Source organism: Nymphaea colorata, chromosome 2 (assembly GCF_008831285.2).
Source record: "Nymphaea colorata isolate Beijing-Zhang1983 chromosome 2, ASM883128v2, whole genome shotgun sequence".
Classification (NCBI taxonomy): domain Eukaryota; kingdom Viridiplantae; phylum Streptophyta; class Magnoliopsida; order Nymphaeales; family Nymphaeaceae; genus Nymphaea; species Nymphaea colorata.
Window position 1 is genome coordinate 12,066,670 of NC_045139.1, and position 23,094 is coordinate 12,089,763.

The 23,094-nt window shown below is 36.8% G+C and overlaps 1 protein-coding gene across 1 annotated transcript in view; it reads right to left on the reverse strand.

Annotated features, from left to right (window-relative positions):
- Positions 1-11,391, reverse strand: part of LOC116247709 (uncharacterized) — a 24,951-nt gene extending 13,560 nt beyond the window's left edge. The window contains exons 1-9 of the mRNA XM_031619970.2: positions 11,231-11,391; positions 10,197-10,401; positions 7,980-8,231; positions 7,188-7,275; positions 4,409-4,478; positions 4,289-4,338; positions 4,020-4,208; positions 1,313-1,537; positions 1,055-1,188 (exon numbers count right to left, since the gene is read on the reverse strand). Of these exons, the coding sequence (XP_031475830.1) occupies positions 1,055-1,188; positions 1,313-1,537; positions 4,020-4,208; positions 4,289-4,338; positions 4,409-4,478; positions 7,188-7,275; positions 7,980-8,231; positions 10,197-10,361 (1,173 nt within the window). The 5' untranslated portion in view covers positions 10,362-10,401; positions 11,231-11,391. The remainder of the gene's footprint in view (positions 1-1,054; positions 1,189-1,312; positions 1,538-4,019; positions 4,209-4,288; positions 4,339-4,408; positions 4,479-7,187; positions 7,276-7,979; positions 8,232-10,196; positions 10,402-11,230) is intronic.
- Between the last annotated feature and the right edge of the window lie 11,703 nt (positions 11,392-23,094).

Genomic DNA, 23,094 nt, shown 5'->3' on the forward strand with positions numbered 1-23,094 from the left:
TATATGTATGATATGCATAAATGTATACTTACACAAATTCAAATGTGTAAAACACATTTCTTCTCTTCCTTTCATTTCCAGTTTTGTAATTTGTTTCCCCCTGAAAGAACATAACTATTATGAGGTGTCTACCACTGGGAGAGTCCAATGCCGATAAACTAGATGTTTGACATTTCCAACAGCTAGAATGCTAGCTATTTTGTGTTTATAAGGGAGCTCTCTCCATGTGGATTAGGTGCTCTATTATGGAATTTTAGGAATTTAAGAAGGATCTTCTTTTTGCCTTATTCATTATATCTCTTTCTTTGTTGAGTGTGATATGAGCTAGATTTATGAGTTTATAAACCCCGCAGTTCTTTTGGCTCTTCTAGGTCCACGTTTTCACAGTCATACAATATTAGTATCCAACCGATACTTAAGTTATGCCACCCAAACTTCAGAACAGAATTTCATATTAAATTTTTTCTCATTATGGATGATGGAAGTAACACCTAAAAAAAGAGTTCAGGAACTAGCTATTAGCCTATTCATTTGTGACTCTCTAAAAGAGCTCCATAAGGCATTGTTGTTTGACCATGTGATCTGGAAGCTGCAAATGAAGATCATAACAGAGAGCTACTTGTAAGCAAAATACTTTTTGGTCTTTAGGAACATGCCTCCAAGCTATTTAATAATTGTTAAGAGAACTTTGAGGGACAACACACAAGTCCTAGAACCACTCAAGCAGTGCAAAGTAGTGGAGGTTAGAATAACTAAAAGGCACTATATCTACAATGATTACCTCCGGGAAATAAAATTCCATCATAACCAGTTAGCATGCTTAATAGGCTGTTATCTCTACATTATGCCTTATTAACCATATCTATATGGAGTGGTAAAATGAGGGGCAGACAGGTATATACTTTTCTTTTTTCACCATGGAAATTTAGACTCATTTTCATGTCATATTACAAAAGTGATGAACCAGTCATTTGGAGCCCATTCTAAAGGGTTGTCCCATCATTCAACCTAGCCAAACAGTCACTGGTACTAAAAAAAGATATAACTGACATACATCCACACTCCCAAGAGGTTGTGCAACAGCCACGCTGGATGTATAGGCACACCAGGTAGGAACCCATGAGTAGTAAGATTTTTGAACCAGCCACACAGCAGGCCCTACAAATTGCCTACCTAGTGAGTTCCAACCTGTAAGTACAAACCAAGCTATCAGTCATCATCAAATTGACAAAACAAAGTTGTGAAGTGCTCAAAATATGTTCAAAAGTTTCTGCATATATTTTTTTGGCAAACAAATAAGCAAGAGAAGAACCTTTTAGATAGGGTGTCCAGTTCTCATTTTGCCTTCCAACATAACCACGCTGTGAGAGTGTCAGTGGCCAACTAAAACCCCTTTCTCTTCCATGCAAACATGTGACTATGTTCCTTTGACAACCTTCTGAGAGAGACAGACTTTTAAAAGATGATGAAGAGCAAGAGTCAGCATCAATTATCTTTCTTCTGCATCTTGATCTCGAAGGAAAACCTGAAAAGGTATCTACAGGAGAAAACAATGAAAGAAAAGCCATTATCTCGAAATAGATAAAATGGCTAAAAATATGTGGAACTGACTATTGAATACAATTTAAAAGTGACAACATGCAGAGAGTGGTAATTCAAAAATCAGACAAATAGGAAACCTCAAAGTCCAAACTTAGAAGGTTACAGTTACTCATAAACAGTTTCTTAGCCACGCCTATTTGTTACAGAATAATTCATCAAAATCACAAGCTCAATGGAAACATGAGAATTGAACTTCACAGCATACAAAACATATAATGACAGTTCATAAATACATTGCAAACATCGCCTTTCATGACAAACAAAAACTGATGAACGTGTTATTTGGCCTGCCCAGCTCTTGTCATATATCTGCTCTGCAGTTTCCACTGTCCATCCTGATTCTTTAGCAGTCTCCAACTAGAATGAAGATTGAATTAACTGGAATCAATGGGCTGCAGAAGAAAGGTTCTTACATATTTGAGAAAATTGGCGTCAACAACTATTGTATTAAGTGAAGAATTAGCCTGTCAAACACATCACTGCACAATGAACAAGACTGACATAATGGAAACACTCATGTAATTATGAATCCAGACAAGTAAAAGTATGGAACCGTGCATCAGGTATAGCACAAACAGCAAAAGAAAAAACATAAAAGTAAACTTTTTCTTTAGTAGACCAATTAAGAGAAATATTGCTGGGCAAACGGACACATATAATAGGTGATATGTAGACAATGAAACTCTAAACCAAGCACGCATCCAACATGTAGACAAATATTGAATTGGGTAAGCTGATGAGAGATGAACTCTATTCATAACCATATAACTTTGCATTGGCTGCATCATTCAACAGTTTGCAACTCAAATAACATGATAACAACCTATTTGTTAAACTAGAATGAGCTACTAGCTGGAAAGAGCAGGACTCAATGCAGATAAGCTTAGCAGGTCTCGAAAACTCAGAGATGCATACACATGTACACGTGTGAATATGCATACATTGCATAGACAACATGACATACCATTTCAAGTACAAGCTCTTGAAGGGGCTTATAATTAAGAACCTTGGACAATAAATGAAGCTAATACTGGACTGTATTTAACTGATAATAAATTTTAAAACAATAAATTAGGATTAAGATCACAAAAAGGGAACAATAGAGATCATTCTGAAGGGTTGAATGCAATAAATACTGGTTTAACCAAAGTTTGGTGGTGTATCCAAGAATCATATTCTGCGCATGCAGGATCTGCACAACTGAAGTGCTCATGCAGCATCAGTTTGTGTTGGGTTGCATATATTGTCAAAATAATGGTATTGAATTTGGCTTTACAAGCTTTATACAGTGCTATGTTTGACACACCTGATTTCCAGTATGACACATATATTGCCACATCATAGGAACGTGCCAAAATGAGTTTGTGTCGTGCATGGCATGAAGATCCAGTGTACAACTGCTTAGGGACAGAAGGCAGGCTCAGGCAGTCATGAATAGGAAGTTAAAAAAGGATAGTGCAGGATAGTGCTATCTTTGTCGAAATACTTCTGATAAACATTTTAAAAAGAAAAAAGTCATGAAAAGTAAAACTATGAAATTGAAAATGGAGATTCCTTCCCCTGCATCGAGCTTATAGCCAATTACAGATTAATAGATCAATTCCAAAAAAATGAAAAAGGAAAAACTAGCCTTTTTACTAGAAAATATTTGTGCACATGTATGTAAGATGTATATAGGAATTTCTATGGCTTTGGACATGTGCTACATGTGCTACACATATCCATGTCCTTTTGGCAGCAGACAAATGTACAGATAAATACTAGATTAGCCACTGAACCATATGAACTGAAAAAACAAGTATCTGTAAGGTGCAGTGTGAGCTAAATGAAGTATCAGAAGTCATGTTTTTATCAAGGACAACCCCATACTATAATCCTCATCACATACTTGCTGGGGAATTCTCACCAAGGGAGTACACATAAGAACTTGCAAAATTATCCAGCAGCAATTAGAGGTATCCACCACAGCAACAGAATAGTAATACCGCCTATGTTTCATCTTGTAACATAGCAAGCTTAAATGGACATAACATGCATTCACATTTCTAAAAGTGAGACAAATTTCCTTCAGACTTCAAGTATTTTTTTTATGCCTGTTCAAGACTGTAAAATTTCCTTCTCTGCTATCTTTTAGCTTGTTCAGACTCTCTTGGAATTTCAAGCCACGGTTCAAAAGAATTATCCAATCCTAGTCTGGAGACAAAGGCAATATAGATAGTTCTAAAACGAAATGTATGCCTTTTTTACTATCCACTAGTGTGTGCTGTCTTTTTTACTATCCACTAGTGTGTGCATTGTCACCACTGGAGAATCAATGTCCAGGCTGATAGAAACATTACCAAACTATGCAGGACAAAACATTATGAACCATCATAAAAAACTGTCCTTTGTCTATATTAAGAGGACAATATGCTTACCAACAGATGCCTCAGAATAAGTCCATGCTGTCGGTGGGGTTACTGTTGCAAAATCTTTTGATCTTCTTTTCCTGCCAGCTTTTGAATCTAATGGAGTTTGAGGACTTGGCCGCCCAGAACACGACAAGCTCCCAGTGTCAATGCTGTGAGGTGCATCCCCAGGTTTATCCCTATTCATCTCACCACCATCTATGGAACATCAAACAATAAGAGTATCTTTAGAAAGGCTATACAATAAAAGAAGTCAAAATTCTCCAAGTAGCACTAACCGTTGCATTTTGAAAGAAGGCTTATCAACCGGCTCTGCAGTTCAGACAAGCTAGAAGCAAGAAACCAAACAACCAAGTTAGTCACATGAATTAAAACAAGACCGCGGTATAATAACTTACAGCTGATATCTGAGAAAGGCCTTCTCTTTGCCAAATGAAGGTTCCCTCATTTCAGTTGTTGGCAAGCTCCCTGCAGAAAAGAACAATCATAACATCTGAGTCTTAAGACTTACCAAGTTTAGTCTACAAAAGGTTTCACCCATAGTTAGCTTAGGAATGGATGGCAGAAAGAGGATTTACAGACCGAAGAATTTTAGATTGTGAATGGAAAAGAAAACAACAATTCATTCTTTAAATGATTCCTGAAATAGTAGCAAAGTTAGATCTATAGGAATCTCTAATATAAAATTGTACATACACATTGTCGCACATCCAGCGTCATAAGATCGGCCAGATTTTTGCTATTAAGTAGAAACCTCACCCAATGTTGTGGAAGGTGTAGTGTAACGCGTATCGGTCGGGCCGACCTATACGCCGTATCGTAACGTATCGCAAACGTAACGTAGCATATGGTAAAATTAATTTTTAATTTTAAAAAAATATTTAAAATAAAAAATAGAGAAAATCATTAAAATTTTGAAAAAATAAACAAAAAATAAGAAATCAAGAAAAATGTATTCAAATATAAAAAAGATCATCATACATAAGGAACATTAATGTGTATCAACAACACATTCAAAAATAAGAAAACAGATATTCAAAATAACATAATAAGCATCCATCACAATTTTTAACTTGAAAATTTTATGGAATCTTAGGACTTGGAGTTTTAGGACTTAGATTACATACCAATTTTATAAGTTCAAAACATATAGTTATCATCTTTCATGATTCAACGATAATATCTCCCAAATCGATGAATCCTCGGTTATTTTTTATGAAAATGGGTAAAATCTCTCCCTCCTACGTCTCTTGGAGTTTATAAATACACGAAGAGAGAGAGGAAGGAGTGTTTAAACTTTAAAAAATAAAGAATTTTGTGTTTTAATCTTATCGTACGATACGGGGGTTTATCGCCCGTATCGTACGATATGGGCGATACGCTTACAATACACGAGCGTATCGTGTATCATAAGCGTACCATATAGGTTTTCTAAACCTATCTGATACATATCGTACAATACGCATGTGTATCATACGATACGGATAACATTGACCTCACCCCTATGGAGACATGCCTATAAAACAATCTTTGGGCATCATGCCTACAAAAGGAAGCTTCACAGCCATAAAAAGGTGTGAAAACAGCTAGAACAAAAAAATGGAGAGAAGAAATTGCCTGGAGGCACTTTTTTAACAAACTCTATACCAATAGAAACCCATTTCAACAGTTTAAACTTTAAATTGATTAATTCATCAAAAAAGTCAATTCTGTTGCACCCAAAAAAAACTTTATTTTGATGTTCCACATTTGCCAAAGTCCTACACGTAGGTCCAGCCTAGATATAGAAAGACATCAAGCATCTTGGAGAAAACCTCAATTACAATATCGTGACTTGCTCCTGGAAGGTATAGTGAATATAAGTGGTTGTATTGGAGAAGAATATAACTCATTCTTTTTCCTCTGGAAGAGGCAATAGACCCGTGCCTCATTATGTATATAACTATATAAGCGCTGCAAACAAAATTCAAGCTCGAGCCAGGTCTAGGATTGTTGAACTCTCATCACTGGACACTTAAAGTTAAAATGTTTAATAGACCTCAAGCTGGTTGGCTCATTAAAAAGACAAAATAACATAAAAGCAAGAAGGAGAAAAGGAAGCATAAATTCTGAAGTGTCACAATTTACACATGCACGTTTCAAAAAAGAAGGCAAATGACCTACTAGCTCCTGTAGTGCTTATTTTTTTCAACTTTTACCTAGCAAACATCAACTACACATTAGATCAGAAGCTTAATCAAGCTTGATCACTTCCCCAAGCTCCAGTCGTTAATATGGCAAGCCTCTAACCAATGTTCAGACTCGGCTCTTTTATAATCTCGGAGAAGCCTGAACTTAATTCATTCAGACACCTCTAAGGAAAATCAGAACCAAAACGCATAAAATGCAAGTAGATGCACTGTCACAAACATCGTTTTCACCTTTTCGGGTTTTTAACAGTGAGATTTTCCACGAGCAGTTTTCAGCAAAGTTGTAAGAAAACTCGGAAAGCTTTAAAAAATGAAAAAAATAACAAAAAGGTAAAAATAAAATAAATCAGAAACTAATAAGAAAACATAAATAAAACTCGATAAAAGTGATAAAGAGAATGTTATAATGATGACAAATATGATGAAAAATGAATTAGTCTAATTTTAAATTTGAATCCATAATAATATTAACATTAAAAAAGAGAAAAATGAAAAAAAGGAAAATTTTGAGAAAAAACGCAAAAAAATGCTATAAATATATTTTCACATTACTTTTTCAAAATATTGTGATTTTTTCATGTTTTTCTTATTTTTCTCGATAATATCGTGATGTCTGTGACACTGATCCTAAAAGCATCAGTATCTAACTTTTTCGATGTAAATAATAGATTTAGGAACAAAAAAAGCTACAAAAACCATAGAAATATGCAGGCACCAGCAAGAGAAGAGGGTGAAAAGTGAAGGAGAAGGAAGAACATACAACTGGAAGCAGCAACTCAAAGAATACGGATATTCCTAGTAATTAAAATAAGAACCAAAGGCCGAAAACAGAAATTTTGTTTTCATTTTTTACAGAATCTTGAGTATGATCTATCTCCAACACTAGTTTCATGGAGGATCAGTTGACTGCTTCGTAAATACATTCTAAAGACTTACAAAATATTTTAGCAACAGATAAGGAGAACTGGAGATTCGGAGAACTGTTGACCTGGAACAACTACCGCATATGATGGTGTCTCGCTCTTTACAGGCTTTACAGGTGTCCGCACAGGTGGCCTCCCACGTGGTCTACGACCCTACAGTTAAATAGTTATCACATGTAGGATAAAGACATAAAGTATATAAAGTGGCATTCAATGAAGCACTCAATTTAAAGCACTTGTAAGACATTAAAATAAGCAAGCAATCTGAAGTAGGCAATAAGTCATAAGCAAGTCCCATACGAGTATAGCTGGCTAAGCAAGCAATCTGAAGTAGGCAATAAGTCATAAGCAAGCACCATACGAGTATAGCTGGCTAACTCAAGTGTATCCATTGGTGAAAGACAATTCCAAGTTGACCGAAGAAGATGCAGATTCTTGATAACTCTTGTTATTTTTTAATATGTGGCTGCATTTGTGCAGTACTATTCACAGCATGCCTTTGATTAGCCTATCCATCATCCATGATCCACCTACCACAACATATGATCTAAGAGGAGGTATAACCTAATAGGCCAGAGAAATTAGCAGAGAGACAAGAAGCCATCCAACATAGTTTTCCACGCAATCTAGCCCTGATGTGATGAATTGAAAACTTTACCAACACAGTCAGCCATCTTCAGATTCACATGACGTAGTCCAACACTATTTCCATGCACCGAAAGAGATAAACTAAAAATATACAAGAAGAATCATCTATTTATCCAACATGGTTTTAGCTTCACATATTTGCAAATGCCACTATCCACTTCAACATACATAATGAAGCTTTACTAGGAGAAGTAAAGAATAAAAATTACCTCCTTAAGCCTCCCACGTTTCCTTAGCAACTTCTTGTGCAGCTTCTGTATGTAATGCATGAAATTGTAACGGGAATTCCTAGACTGCAATGCATTTTTTTCTGCTGGATTTTCAGAAAGCCAGCGAACTATTTCACTTTTCTTGACAATCTCAGTTGTATTCAGTGTCTCTAACCATGCATAAACAGGTTTCCACATGTCAGAACGTTGGAATTGATAGAGCTTAGGCTCAGCCATGACAGCATCAGTCTCCTGCAAAACAACATACAATTAGCCATTTAAGACTTTTAATCTAAGTCACACGGATGTGACAACTATGGTGGCGCACCCGCACCTGCACCCGCATAGGTGCGGGTGCAGGTGCGGCTATGGCCCAACTCGACGTCAAATGATTTTTGGCTGTTCTGAAAAATGTTTTGGCCAAGTTTTCATTGATATATCGATTGAAGGTAACCTTGACAAAAAAAGTTTAAAAATATAGACAAATAAAATTACTTATATAACAACTAACATATATATGTATATAATATATGTATACCTATATATATATATATATATATATATATATATATATATCCAGCGTTGTATGTATCGTACGATACGGGACCGTATCGTACGATATGATACACTCCCTGTATCATAAATAGGGGTGCATCGTGCCTGTATCGTACGATACGTACAATACAGGCTCCCGTATCATACGATACGGTGTGATACACCTCGTATCGTACGATATGGGCTGATTTCAAAAAAGGGGAGCTTGAATCCCCCTTTTTCGAGTTTTCTTTATAAAAATCCGCCCCTTGTTTATTTCTAACCTAGAGATTGTGCCACCATGGAGGAAAATCATCGATTTTCATCATTAAATCATCGATTTTCAAAGTAAAATCATCTATTAAACCATGGATTTGTGTGTGGGTGGATGATTCCCGTTGGGAGGAAGGGCTTTTTTTAAATCGTGAAGATGAAGATGAAGAAGAAGATGGAGATTAGGATGAGAATGAATATGATGAAGATTATGAATGAGAGTCAAGAGTGCTTTCACTTTATATGTATTGACATTGAACATTTTCACAATTTCATTATCTTGATGAATTTTGATGTTTACGAATGATGAACTGTAACTTTATAGCAAAAATAAGTCTATCATTATGTAAAACATGTTTTTTATGAAGAACATATTATTCTTGATTTTTACTGATTTTTTATCATTTTTTTCAATTTTTTTTATTTATTAAAAAAAACGATACGGTTATGATACGTTACGATATTTTACGATACGGCGTATCTTAAAGCTAGACCGATACGGCTTACGATACGCTTTTTGCAACATTGTACATATCCTCTCGCCGCGCCCGCATCCAATTTTTTTTTTGGAACTTGCTACATCCCGTACTGGCACCCGCGCCTATGTGACATAGATTTTAATCTCATATTACTATATAAATGAGTTTCTTGAGCATAATATAGATGTTTCTAGAATCTGAGGTATCAATTCAAATGTATTATACCAACAGAAATGCAAAACGAAAAGCTAAACATCTTCATCAAGATTGCATTATGATGACCCTAGTAGCAACAAAATATATATGATTCATCTCACATAGCCAGATAAATGGACTCAGGGGCAGATAATATAAGAGTAGTCCTGGTGATGGAGTAGAAAATTAGCAGCTGAGTGCCTTCAAATACCCAAAGACTAGAGAAATTTTAAAAAAAAAAAAACTATATAAATGAGCTTTCTTGAACACGATGTGGATGTTTCTAGAATCTGAGCAACCACTTCCTAACATGTTATATATATGCAACATAAAAAGGCAAAATGTCTAGGACAATATCACATTGTGATGCTCATAGTTAATAATAGAATAAGAAATGATTTAGCTCACGTGTCCAGACAGATGAATTAAGGGACAAAGTTACGCATGGATATCAAGGTATTCCTGGTGATGTTGAAAAAAGTAGTTTCATGTCTTCATATACCCAACAACTAGAGAAACAAAAAAAGTTTAAGAATACTAAATCCATGAAATGTTATAGCAGGTAAACAAGAATCCCTAGGAAAGGAAACCAGGAGTTTTCACATGTTCATTCATCCAACTTAACACTTAGGATGGACATTGAAGTCGTCCTGAAGATGTCACTAAGAAAAGTTGGCTATAACACTTAAAACAACAGTGGAGAGAGACAGGGGCTGTTCAAACTTCAAATACATGCCTTGTCACAAACAAATCGCATCTCGGTAGTTTCTTCTGCTTGGATTAGGTTCTGTTGTTGCATAATCTCATTATCCCTCGAACTCCCCTGCACAAAAGTATCTCCAGGAGGATCATTTTTTATAACGTGATCCCATCCCTCAGCAGCAGTTCTTCCTGGCTGCATTTTCCTTTCTTGTTTATTTTCCTTCTTTGCACAACCTTATCTGCAGTATGGAACAATCATAAACGAAAGTACAAATACGAGTTTGAGCTTGTAACATCCCAACAATGAGAAAGTCTGGGACGAATGTGAAAGCATCAATTGCTAGACATAAACCAACAACATGAACAGTTCAAAAAAATGAAAACCAATCCATCAGATGCTTATGTAAAGCACTGTCACATCTTTCTCTCGTAGAGCACCGTCACTATTTTTAGAAACATAAAGCTTAAACTCCATGCATTCTCACTTGTAAGTGGTCGAATGGTGACCTTTTCGCGAGCTTCATAGGTCAAGGTTTTCACAACCCGGTACGCTGTTGGTAATATTTTGCCAATAACAAGGAAAGGGGGGCAGAAAGGTTGTAGAAACTGTCAAGATATCATCACAGTGAAAGATCTACAGCCAAAATAATTTGGTTGTAGACATAGTCGAGAACCGATAACTACAAGATTCTCTCGTTGGGTTCACAAGCTGCAAGCAGGTAGTTGCTCTGTGCTGCTCCACAGCAAGCTCATGGTAATTTAACAGACATAGAATAATCCATTTTATACGAGTAATATCAGAACAAACCAAGGATCGACAGGTTGAAGCTTCAGAACTCCGAGATTTGAGGGATCACATCAATGCAGCATTTGGCGTCATAGGTCGCCAAACGCCATTCGGAAGGAACAAACTCTCGGACGAAAATTGTCCAAGGAAAATCAAAAAGCCCTTCAAGAAGAAACAAGAAGCCCTAAAATATCGAGCCGTTGCAGCGTTGCCACAGAGAGAGAGAGAGAGAGAGCGTGTGAGAGAGAGATAGAGAGAGAGAAAGAGAGAGAGGAAATGACCTGTTCTCCGACATGGTGTCGTGCAGACGGACAAATATGGCCGGCCGGAAATGGGGTACGCCGGCGGCGAGAGAGAAGTCTTCCAAGGGAAGGCGAGGGAAGGCAGTCAGGCACTGCACTGGGGGACCCTGCAAAAGGCGACAACTTTCATACTTGGCCCACCATTTTACGTTTAACTTGCACTAAAGGGCTCAACGAATAGGGGAAAATGGCAAAACCTGTACTTTTGACAGTCCTGAATATTTTGTCAAAGGAGCTCTCTTTCAAGATATGGGATAAGAATAGGTGCTCGGTTGAAAATGTCTTACGATTTCGCTTCTGCCAATGACCACGCTCTAAGTTTTCAGATTCTTTCCGTTTGTCAGCCGATAAGGATCGTCTATTTTTTATTTCTTGTTTAAAAAAACAAATGTACACGTGTTAGAATATTTAGCAAATAAAAAATATTTTAATTTTTTTTAACTTTTGTACTGACCCAAACGGGTACAGTGCTAAATTAACTTTTGTATTGTTTTACAAAAAATCATTAACATTTGTTTATATATATATATATATATATATATATATATATATATATATATATGGTTAAATTTCAAAAATTCATGGTTAAGAAGATCATAAATAGACACTAAGGCGACAATAAATTGCCTCTCCATCGTAAACAGTGGCTAATTCCAATTTAAGAACTGTTTTATAGTAACAAGTTTTTAAGTTTTAATTATTTGACAAAAGCTAACATTACAGCGAGAATGTATAATTGTATGATCATCCATTTTATATATATATTATCAAAGAGATGTCTGACTTAGATGGAACTGCTTTCAAGCTGTTTAGGTTTTTGTTTCTTTTATTATTATATTTTTTTGGTACACTCCACTCTCTCTCCCTGACCATTCCCTCCCTCCCTTTCTTTCCCAACCCCTCCTCTACAATGGTGGCCGCTTGCGCCATTCCCGGATGCCAGCAGGCTTGCCGGGCCTTCGCCATCCTGAGAGAGGCCACGCGGGCCCGCCGGCATCAGGAAACGGCACCAGCGGCCGCCTCTTCCTGTTCCCCAACTGTCCTCAGAGAAGATGGGTGGAAAACTTAACCCATCTCGGCCGGAGCTTGGGCGGGCCCGCCGGTGAGCTGCGGCCAAGATCCGTAGAGTTTTCCACCCATTGAAAAAACAAGTGAGAGAGTTGGGGAAGCCAGAGAAGTAGTCCGTCGAGATGGAGCCTAGAGTCGGTCAGAGGCCCATATCAAAAAATTTAAGTAAGGTGGGACGAGAGTATTTTATTATTATTATTATTATTATTATTATTAATATTGTTATTTTTTATGGTTTTACTTTTAATGTTCAAAATAAAAAATTTTAAATATAACAAATTTAAAAATAGGATAGATAATCTGTATAAGATACTTTCAATCAACGGACAAAAATGCACATGCACTTTAATAACACCATTACACAAATACACATTAATTTACACAAATGGTTCATATACAAAAATCAAAATTAACTCAGTTAGTCTCCACCCAATGGTTTTGAAAGTTTGAAGACCAAGAAAATAAGCATTCCAATAAAATCAAGCTCATGTTAAGTAGTTGAATCAGTTTCATTTTTAGCGAAAACTAAAAGAACATACAAGTTTGCCATTTATTTTAGATTGCATAGCAAGCTAAAAGCAGTAGTAGCAGTTTAAAATTCAGTAACAAAATTTTTTAGTATATATTGCGAAGCACATCTAGAAGGGGCGAGGAAGACGCGGCAAGGGTCAAGGTCAACTTTGTTAAAAATTCAAAAAAAACCCTAAAAATTAGACGAAAATAGACCGGCTCACATTTGATAGCACCCGACTCGGGTCAAACGCGAGTTGGGTGCGAGTCAGAAAAGGACAATTTTAGTCAGGTGCGGTCAACCGCACCCGATACTTGTTTGACCACTTTGGGTGCGCACCTGCACCCGCATCGCGTCGACGAGGGTGCAAGGCCAAAAAGGGTGCACCTAGGTGACTTAGGCCGGAGGCCGTGGGTTATGTGAAAGCGAGAAGGGAGGAACAAGGAATCTGCAATTCTCATTTTAAAATCAAAATTACAAACCATCAAACGTCCCCCTAAAAGGTGATGAATTTAATGTAAACTTAACATGATCAATACAACTAACACGTTGTGAAATTGCCTTCCTTTGATTACCTTTTTTAGCATCAATCAAAAACTTCATTTAACTAACAAAAACTAACTAATTTGGATATAGCTGAGCATTTGCTAATATTATGGGCCACAGACCGAAAGGCAACCGCAGATTAATTAACTTGAAATTTTTCTTAAGTTACGTAGATGTTTCCGTTGCAGCCAAAATGTGACAGCTTCCATCTAATGGATTCTTATCAAACTAATTTATTTCTTTTATAAAATTTTAGCTATAAAAGAAAATAGTTAATAAAACATGACAACACTTGGCTTGAGAAAACATGAAGATTCATTGAATCAGTCATGCTTACAATTGACAAAGAAAATAATTGAAATATCTCTGGCAGACTATCTTAATTATACGTTAATATTTTTAATACGTGGTTAAGTTAAATTAAAAGGAAAGGCTTTTTTGAGGGGGCAATAAAAACATTGTAAAATGTTTTGTTGACACAAAAGGGTTACACAACACAAGATATCCTAGATATAAGTAAGCCTTAATATTTCCGTTAGCAAATAGCCTCTTATGTCAAGTATGAAGCTGTCCTAAAATCCCTCTAATGTAGGATTCATAATATAAACAAATACAGAAGTTTACCATTATATTTTGGGGCATTTGATATACCTAGAATTATGAAATTTTAAAATCAAAATGCTTATTTTTTAAGAAATTAAAATTATTCAACAAACTAAGTATTTTTGTTTTCGGAATTAAGAAACTAAAACCTGGTTGGTTCCATTCCAGTTTGAGGAGGAATTACGATTTTGGAATTTTCATTCTTGAATCAAAATTTCAAACCTTCAAACACTCCTTAGTTTATAGCCGGAACCTCAAAGTTGAGATCGGATGGGAGAAGGGGGGGTCTAACCTTAAATCCATGGATAAGAGATTCCCAATAATATGGATGGGAGAGGGGAGTCTGACCTTAAATCCATGGACCAGAGATTCCCAATAATCTGAGATCACCTGGGCTCTCTCAAACTAAGGCTATCAAACGCTCCATAAAGGAATTCAAATTTTTACGCTTAATTTTTTACGCGGTAAGAATTATCTTATTACATATTAAATGGAGTTGAAGTGGGCATCGTGCATCAAACTAGGCCAACATTTTTATCGACAAAGTTAAAGTTTCAAGTGCATATGTACTTAAAAATGTGCTACCATATTAGGTTCCATCGACACATAAACCTGGGTTATACAAGATCAAGGGCATAGTGGTGTGCCAACATTTCTGCATGCCCAAATAGTTACCTTTCTTGTTGTAACTGTTATCTTATCAGGTTTAATTACCGGTAATGCATTGGATGTTGAGGAGGCAAGTTTGAGCTCGTCTCATTTAAGCTCGTGTCATTTGATTCATGTATTTTTTTTTCTTTAAATAAAAAAACCAAAAAATGTGTTAAAATTCATAAAAAGAATATCAATATGCCCCTGAAGTGTAACAGATAGAGAAGACACAAGCCTAGTCGAGTATAAACAAGTCGGGCTTGTGAGTTTGGAACTTGACTTGTTTATAATTTGAGTTTTAACTCAAGCTTGAGCACTACTCATTTATTAAAAGGAGATAAGCTCGAGTCGAGCTTACACAGGTGAGTTGGAATCGAGCCTGAGTCATTGTACATCCCTAATCGTCATCTTTGGGATCAGCGATTGTAGCCCAAGCTTTCTTCAAGCGCAAACATGTCTGTCTCTTCAAATCTCTCGTTTTTCAACCACAAGTCTGCTTTCTTATTGTATATATCTCCCTCTCGTGCGTACGTTGTGAGCTTCATCAAGCACAGGGCATGGAGATGATGGAGTGTTTATTGAAATCTTCTCATTGTATCCCATGTTGTAAAACACTTTCTTGCATGCATAGTAGTTTAGGTTTTCTACTTTCATGCATATATCATGCATAGAATTAGTAAGCTGTTTCTCTTTTTTGTTGGTTTCCCTTCTGATTTTGTCGGTTCTTTGCTACCTAATCTTGATTTTCTATGTTACGTCTCATCGTGCTCGTATTGTTTAGTGTGTTCCAGATCTGTTTGGAATATTGTAGTTTGTTTTTTGGTTGGGAAAGGTGAAGGAAACTCGTGGCATGACATTGTTTCTGCAAAATTCTTCGTAGCCATGGCCAGCGTTCCTTCCTTCTCTTCATATTATGTTTCTTTGTCTAGCTTTTGGTTTGATCATGGTATAAGGGTCTGCTTCTGCATCTAGGATCATATCTGGAAAACTAGAGTGTTGTGTTCAAGGAGTAGCATTCATGGGAATCAAACTAAAGTGTTGTGCTCGGATGAATGGCTTCTATGAGAATCAAACGGACCATGACTGAACTTTCACTCGCTCGCCAGCCCGACCAACTATGCTATGCTCCTTGAAGCTAAATGCTCAAATTGATTTTAATTTGATTTAAAGATGTAAATCATGCTTAAATGCACGTTGATGGAAATTAATATCCATTCACATGCTATGTAATTAACCAAGTTCAGGTGGTCATAATAAATAAATTGTCAGTATGATAAATAAGAAGCGTCAAGGAAGTTTGTTTGTTAACATGAAAAACGTGGCCTCTTAAATTCATGTAAATAAGAGTGTTCTGCAAATAAATACATTTTATAAAGCATATAAATGTCAATACCGAGATGCTATATGACAGTGATACCTATTCTATTGCAACCAGTATTACAATGACAATTGTTTATTAATTTACTTATTTTGTAGATGTGCAGTTACAAAAACTGCTTCCAAGGCAGGCCCTTACGATTCTTCTCCCAAGCTAATTTTCCTTTCCTGTTTTTCAAATTTAGCTCTTGAACTTCATCAACCTTTCAATTTATGGAACCTCTCTCTCTCTCTCTCTCTTCTCTCGTTTTTGACGCAGAAACAGCTAATTAATTTACAGTAAGTAAAGATACAAAGCGCGACGTTTGGATGTCATTTTCTTGAAGCAGTTAAGAAGCGTAGGTGGATCAGGGTTGGAGGGTATACGTGTGCACTTAACATTCATCAACTGCACAAGAAATTTTTGGAAGGAGTTGATGACGGGCTGTCAAAAAGAATTTCGGTGCAAGTTAAAAGCAGATTCGTAGACGGCACAATGCCAAAAAATTTACCTCTTCTTTGGCATCTAATATATATTTAATAGTGGGTATATATTCCAAGACAGTCGTCCCACAATGAAAAAGAAAAATGAGAGAGAGAGAGGAGATTAATGAGATCAATTCTTTTTTCTCTCTTCGATTGTAGGCATTTTTTTAGGTGAGTAGGAGAAATATTTCATTCCTCGCCTAAGAAGAGAGCTGAAGTTCCACCCAACCTCTCTTCCCACTGGTTTTCATGCCTTAAAGTACTATCCTTCGCGTTTAACTTGCACATCAATGACCCTCTCTTTTGTAATATAACTCGATGCTCAAGGGATTTGAAATGAGAACTGCCTTCTGTCATGTCTGTCGTACCGATCCCCTTGGGGACCCTTGCTTATGGCTATTTGCTTAGTGTTTTGAAATAAAAGGATGGGCTTAATTAGACACTTGCACACTAGACAGGTATAGAATAATATCAGCCTTTCATTCTTTTTCATATCAGTGATTGAGAGAATAACAACGAGAGAAAAGTGATGGGGCATTTATATTGTTTACTATTAGTTCATACATTTTTCTTTATGTTATCTACCAAACATGCTCCTGTTATCACTTAACCACTAGAATACTAAAAACCCCCACATGGAACCTTTCAACTTCTCTTTTAAGGTATTTTATCCTTCGACCATACAACTGTAAATGTCTTACCCTTTGAAAGCATTTTAGGTTACCAATGCCCCTTTGAAAAAAAAAAATGTATTAGTTTGCCATGGTAGGGAGAGAAAAAGACCTATATATATATATATATATATATATATATATATATTGGATTCCTCTGGCATTCCATCCATTCATGCAGCCCTTTACATGTCCCATGCATCAGGCTGCACATAAAAGCAGTAGTTACCAAGGGTTTGATAGCTACCTATATATATATATATTGTTGTGTTTGTATTAAATGTGCTTCCTAATATATGCTTCTATCTGTTAGGCCAACTTATTTTCCATTTGCCTGCTTTTAAAAGTGGGTTAATTCATACAAAACTGATGAGAAAAAAAAATCAATTTATGGCTTCAGGACTAAAATTTGCTTATACAATATTGTGAACATTAAGTAGCACTTTGAACCTTAAACCTGAAGCTTGGACCAAATCGGTATGACAAAATGATTCATGACATAAGCCCTAACACACTATGTTGGTTATTAAATGACAAATACAACCTGAGTTTCGGCTACTACTACAACTTATGGAATCGAGCAGCTTGAACATGCTTTCCTTAGCTTGTTGGCCTCACTTGTAGGGCTGGGCCTACCTAGAAGGACTTAAAGTTCGAGCTAAAACTTTGGATGCGGAATATGGTAGGGAGCAGAGATGCAAATGGACTTAAGATTGGCGACCGCTTCATGCATTCAAAAATGACAGAGCACTCATACTGGATCCAGGTCTTAAAGTAATCCTGGACCGTGAGGGTAGGGGGAAAGGGAAAGTGGCTTCGGCATCTTTGGGATATCTTCCATTCGAGATCTGAAGCATTTAGAGGAGACAAAAGTTGAATGGAAATTTTTTTGTGCATCCCCAATTCTGTAGGTCAGGGAAGATGATTGCACATGGGTTGTTGACAACTTTATTGTCAAGGACAACTGGACAATTGTGATGCAAATTTTGGACAACCTATGGTGTTGAATGCATGTTGAAAACAATAAAACAAAGAGAAGGAAGAAATATCTCTTCATCCTTTATTGAGTGAGTAACCGGTGATCATCAATGGACAATTATGATTTTATATATATATATATATATATATATATATATATATATATATATATATATATCCAAGGGCCCCGCCTTTTTCTCTATTCAGCTCAGTAGTGAAGCATTCAAGAAAAGGGGAAAGAAAAACTTAGCTGTGATATCTAGTAGTCAGACCTAACCTTTCTCTATGTACTTTCTTTGTTAGAACATTAAACATGTGGTTATGCATGTCAAAAGACATACTCACTCTACATGTTTCACTTTTACCCTTGACATCATTTAGCTTGAAGGTCTTACATCTTGTTGGCAGTTACTAGCACCTATGAAACCTGCCCTAAAAAATGAGGCTCATTCATAGAACACCGTAACAAGTGTTTTATGAATAAGTTCTATTTTTAGAGCATTCATAGAACACCGTAACAAGTGTTTTATGAATAAGTTCTATTTTTAGAGCAGATTCATAAGACACTAACAAGAAGTTATTGTTGTCAAATAGTCTTTAAGGGCACTTTTGGTAAACGAAACTTTTGGTAATTATTTCTTGAATCTACCTAAAAAATTGAGGTGGATTTATAAAAAAATTAAGATGTTCCATGAATCTTCCTCATTCTTTAGGCCAGATTCACAAAACAATACATAATATTCCACCTGGCAAACAAGCTCGAATGGCCTTTGAGAACTCTTAATTAGCACATTGTATTGAATGCATTTAAAGGGTCAAATCGCTTGCATCATTTTTTAGCCAATTTTTTTTTTAAAAAAAAGATCATTAGAACTCATAGAAATTTCTTTTTGAAAACTTACGGATAATTAACATTAATATGTTTATGAAAAACTGGCATGATTCAGGAAATTACAAAAAAAACGTTGTCTTTATAAAATAATATAATTCACGAAGACATGCTTCATAACAAAAACATGGAACAATACTTTATAAACCTACTTTAGCCTTATAATATTTTTTCTTTTCATAAAGCACGTTTATTGAGTTGGTACTTCTATAATTTCACGTCTCTCACTTTCCTTTGTGCCCACGATGACACTTAAGGGAAAGTGAAATTGTAGAGGACTCACTAAAAGAAAAGTGAATTTGTGATAACTTCTTTATCGAAGGTATTCTAATTTTTTATATGAGATAAAATGGTTTTTCAAATAAACTTTTCTATTTTTTATCTATAAACATGTATTTGCAAAATATTTTATGAGCTTAAGCAGTTATTTGTAATCAAACATTAAATGGCTTTTTTTTTGTAAATACAAATAAGTTTACCATTTTTTTATACACTGCTTTTACATCAAATGAGCCACAATTGCCCGTGCTAGTGCTTACGAGGGCTTTACTCCACCTAATTGAGGTAAATTGTATGAATGCTGTGTCCATAGCATGTGGAGAGTCTTCACCTTGGTAAAAAGTTGGGAGCGTTTTCGGTGCATTAAAGAGTCACAATTGGTAGTTGGAAAAATGTTCGGCTAACAATAAATAAAGACAGGCTCAATGGACGGAGGATAGTAGGTGGTCATTCTGTTTTTCGAGTTATTAGCACATCAACTTCTTGTACTACAAAAGGAAGCACTGATATGCAAATTGAAACATGGTAGGAGCATCACACCAAGAGTCCAAAAGCAGGATTGGTATCTTATGGAGAATGGTAGAAGGTGAGGACTTCGGATCTCTTATTGGGTGGCAATATAAAATACTCATCTTTCTTACATAACAATTAACCCAAAAAAAAAAAGACAAGCCAATTGGTAGTCTCCATTATATTAAATTTGTAAAATAGTTGATGCTTGACGAGAATATGCCTTCAACTTAAGTAAAAACATAATTTACAGATGGTAGTATGGCAGGAGATGAAATGGTGAAGGTAGAGATGTAGAATCAAGTCCTAACCTCAGCGTTTATCACTTCTCAAGATTTTTTTTTTTACCAATTATAAAATTATTTTCTTCCAAAACAAAGCAGCAAAAAGAAAAAAGCATGAATCATGACATTATATAGCATAACTGGCAAGGATCGGTCTGGTTATCCTCATTGCCAACTCTATCCGATCAAAGCTTATTTATGCCAGCTTATTGAAAGTTCTTTGCATTTCAAAGTTTTGGCCAACATTCTCGAAGGCCACTAGAGTATAGAGGGTGACTCGCTTGTCGAACCTTTACACAGTTTCGTTAGAGGGATTGGTCAATTTTAAAAAACAAGTACACCACCCATGCTTTTTTTGAAGCGGGTTATATATGCTCCCCTATGCACGAAAGTTTCATGTACGCTTGTGATGCTGCCATGTGGTGACCAAAGGTTTTGAGATTTGATAATAGAATCGAGATCGGCAGCCAAAGAATTTACTTAGTCAAGAATGTTTCGATTGGCGAATGTGGGATTGACTATGTCATTTCAAGTCGTTATGACCAATATATCCTTCTAAGCCGCGAAGAAGTGTCTTTGTTTCGCCATTTTCGTTATTTCATATCTTATCGTTATCTCATACTCACTTCATCATCTCAGACTCCTTTGTTATCTGAGATGCTATAGAACCTATTTTGTTATTTTATACCCATGTCATTATCTAGGATGCTATAAGACCCATTTCATTATCTCATACCCATGTCCTTATAAGACCCATTTCGTCATCTCATACCTTTGTCATCATCTTAGATGCTATAAGACTCATTTTGTTATCTCATACCCTCGACGTTACCTCAGACCCTATATGACATGGTTCGTTATCTCATGTTCTTGTCGTTATCTTAAACGCTATGGGACGTTCTACCCATTTCGTTATCTTATAACCTTATCGTTTATGTCAGACGCTATAGAACGTCCTGCCTGTTTCAATATGTTAAACACTATAGGATGCATTATTTGGTCCTCTCCGTTTCGTGATCTCATACACTATAAGACACATGTTAATATTTGGTTATGCCCATGCATATTGGGGCATTAAAGTAAATATGTATATTATACTTTATTTTCATCACAAAGGTCAATATTGAAAGTTCACATATTGATAAGAGGGTCCACCCCATGGCGGTTGTTGTGTACAAGTGGCATACAAGTCACCAACTTTGGCCTGCGCCAATATTTGGTCTCGCCCATCAAGTCAAGGTAGGATGGGCTTGGCATGGTCATCAACTTTGGTTTGAGCCCAAACCCTAGGCTATATTTTTAACAGACAAGATTTTGCTTGGCTTACGTGTAAGCAAAGCCATGATGCATCATGTATCAGGTCAACATGATCTACCCAATAATAACATATTAGAGTTTGCACCTATCCTGTATTGAATAGCAAAACCGCGTCCAGTCAATGTTCACCATGAAAGAAGTGCAAATCAATAACTTAAAACTGTTGGTCACTAAGGGGATTGGCACAACTAACGAGGACAGGGGCTGATAGATAGTCGGTTTCTATTTTGAATCCTTTAGATGTCAACTTTCTATGTTATAATAAGGGGATCACAACTGATGGAGACCTTCTACCCAATGGCCGAGAGGACCAAGCTTCCTCGACCAGGTTTGCGGCAGTCATGATAGAAGGCGTAGAGAAACCAAGGGGGGCTAGTGACAATCATGAAGTTGGTGTAGCGGGCGGTGTGGGTGGAGCATCAACAGCCGAACATGGACAGAGGGCCGAAGACTTCAAGGAAGATCAAGAGATAGACCCGGCTGAAACAAGTTTGAACCTAGAGACTAGTCCTACAACCGCGTCCAACGTGATAGTTTAAGGCCTAACTTAGACAAATTATATAGCTAAGCCCTCACGGGTGAGGTTAACTCGATACTTACCGAGTCTGGGCGGCACCCAAACAAGTCGCCACCTCGAGCTCACAAGGTTGGAAGGGTTTTAGCTCTTTGAGACATCTCGTCTCGGTTCATTTCCCTTTATGTATTTGCTTAATGTTGAGTCGTTTCATTTCAACAAAAGTATCCGTTTATATGTTCGAACCGGTTTTATTTACAGTACTTAAACGCTTTTGTAAGCCTTTTTTTATTATGCAATCTATGAATCAAAGTTGAAATTCTCGTGTGAAATTTGGCTCTTGCCTCTCTCTATCCCTCGCCGGTGACCGACGGTGATCGGGGTTCCAAGCTTCAACCCGTGGCTCTGGTTGAAGAACGACAGGCTTGAAGATGTTCCTTGAGGCCACCGGAAATCCTCTTGGAGCATCTTCATCCTACGCACAATTTCCTCAACTGATTTGTAGTCTTCTCTCAGTGCAATTCCTTCAAACACGAAAGGAATTAGAGGCTAGAGAAGATAAGAAGGCTTGGAGGAGAGCGACACATGGCTCTAGTCGCCTAGTACCCAAGAGTGAGACTCCGGCTGCGCGAGACGAGGTTGGTGCCGTTAAATCTCCCGGCTCCTTCCCTACTCGAGCGGAGCAAAGAACATGTTGAAATCATCCCTAGTAGGCCTCTTAATCTCTACCAAAAACAGAGAGAGAGATCGCTGGAAAGGAGGATCGACGTCGGTTCTTCTTACGGGCTGTTTTCAAGGTGAGAAACCGAGAGAACTCGTCAGATTCCATTGGTAGAAGACCAATCAGAGTTCAGCGAATTTGATCGGTGGATCGACTTGAAATCACGTCCACGGCAGCAGCAATCCAATTCTAATCCAATTGTGAAGTTGTTGTTGAAGAGAAGATAAGATTCCCCTTAACCAAATACCAGAAACAAGCAAAATCGTGTTCACGGCAAGGAGAAACAGACCAGTGATTTGGTCAGAACTTGCGTGAGAATCTGATGCAAACCATGCCCAATTCTACTCTCTCATTGATTCCATTAGCATCGCCTCAATCTTAGCAATCTTCCAGCCAATTTTTAGGCGATTTCATCCATCCACGGCAGAGAACCAGCTCTCGAACGGAAGTTGGCTAACG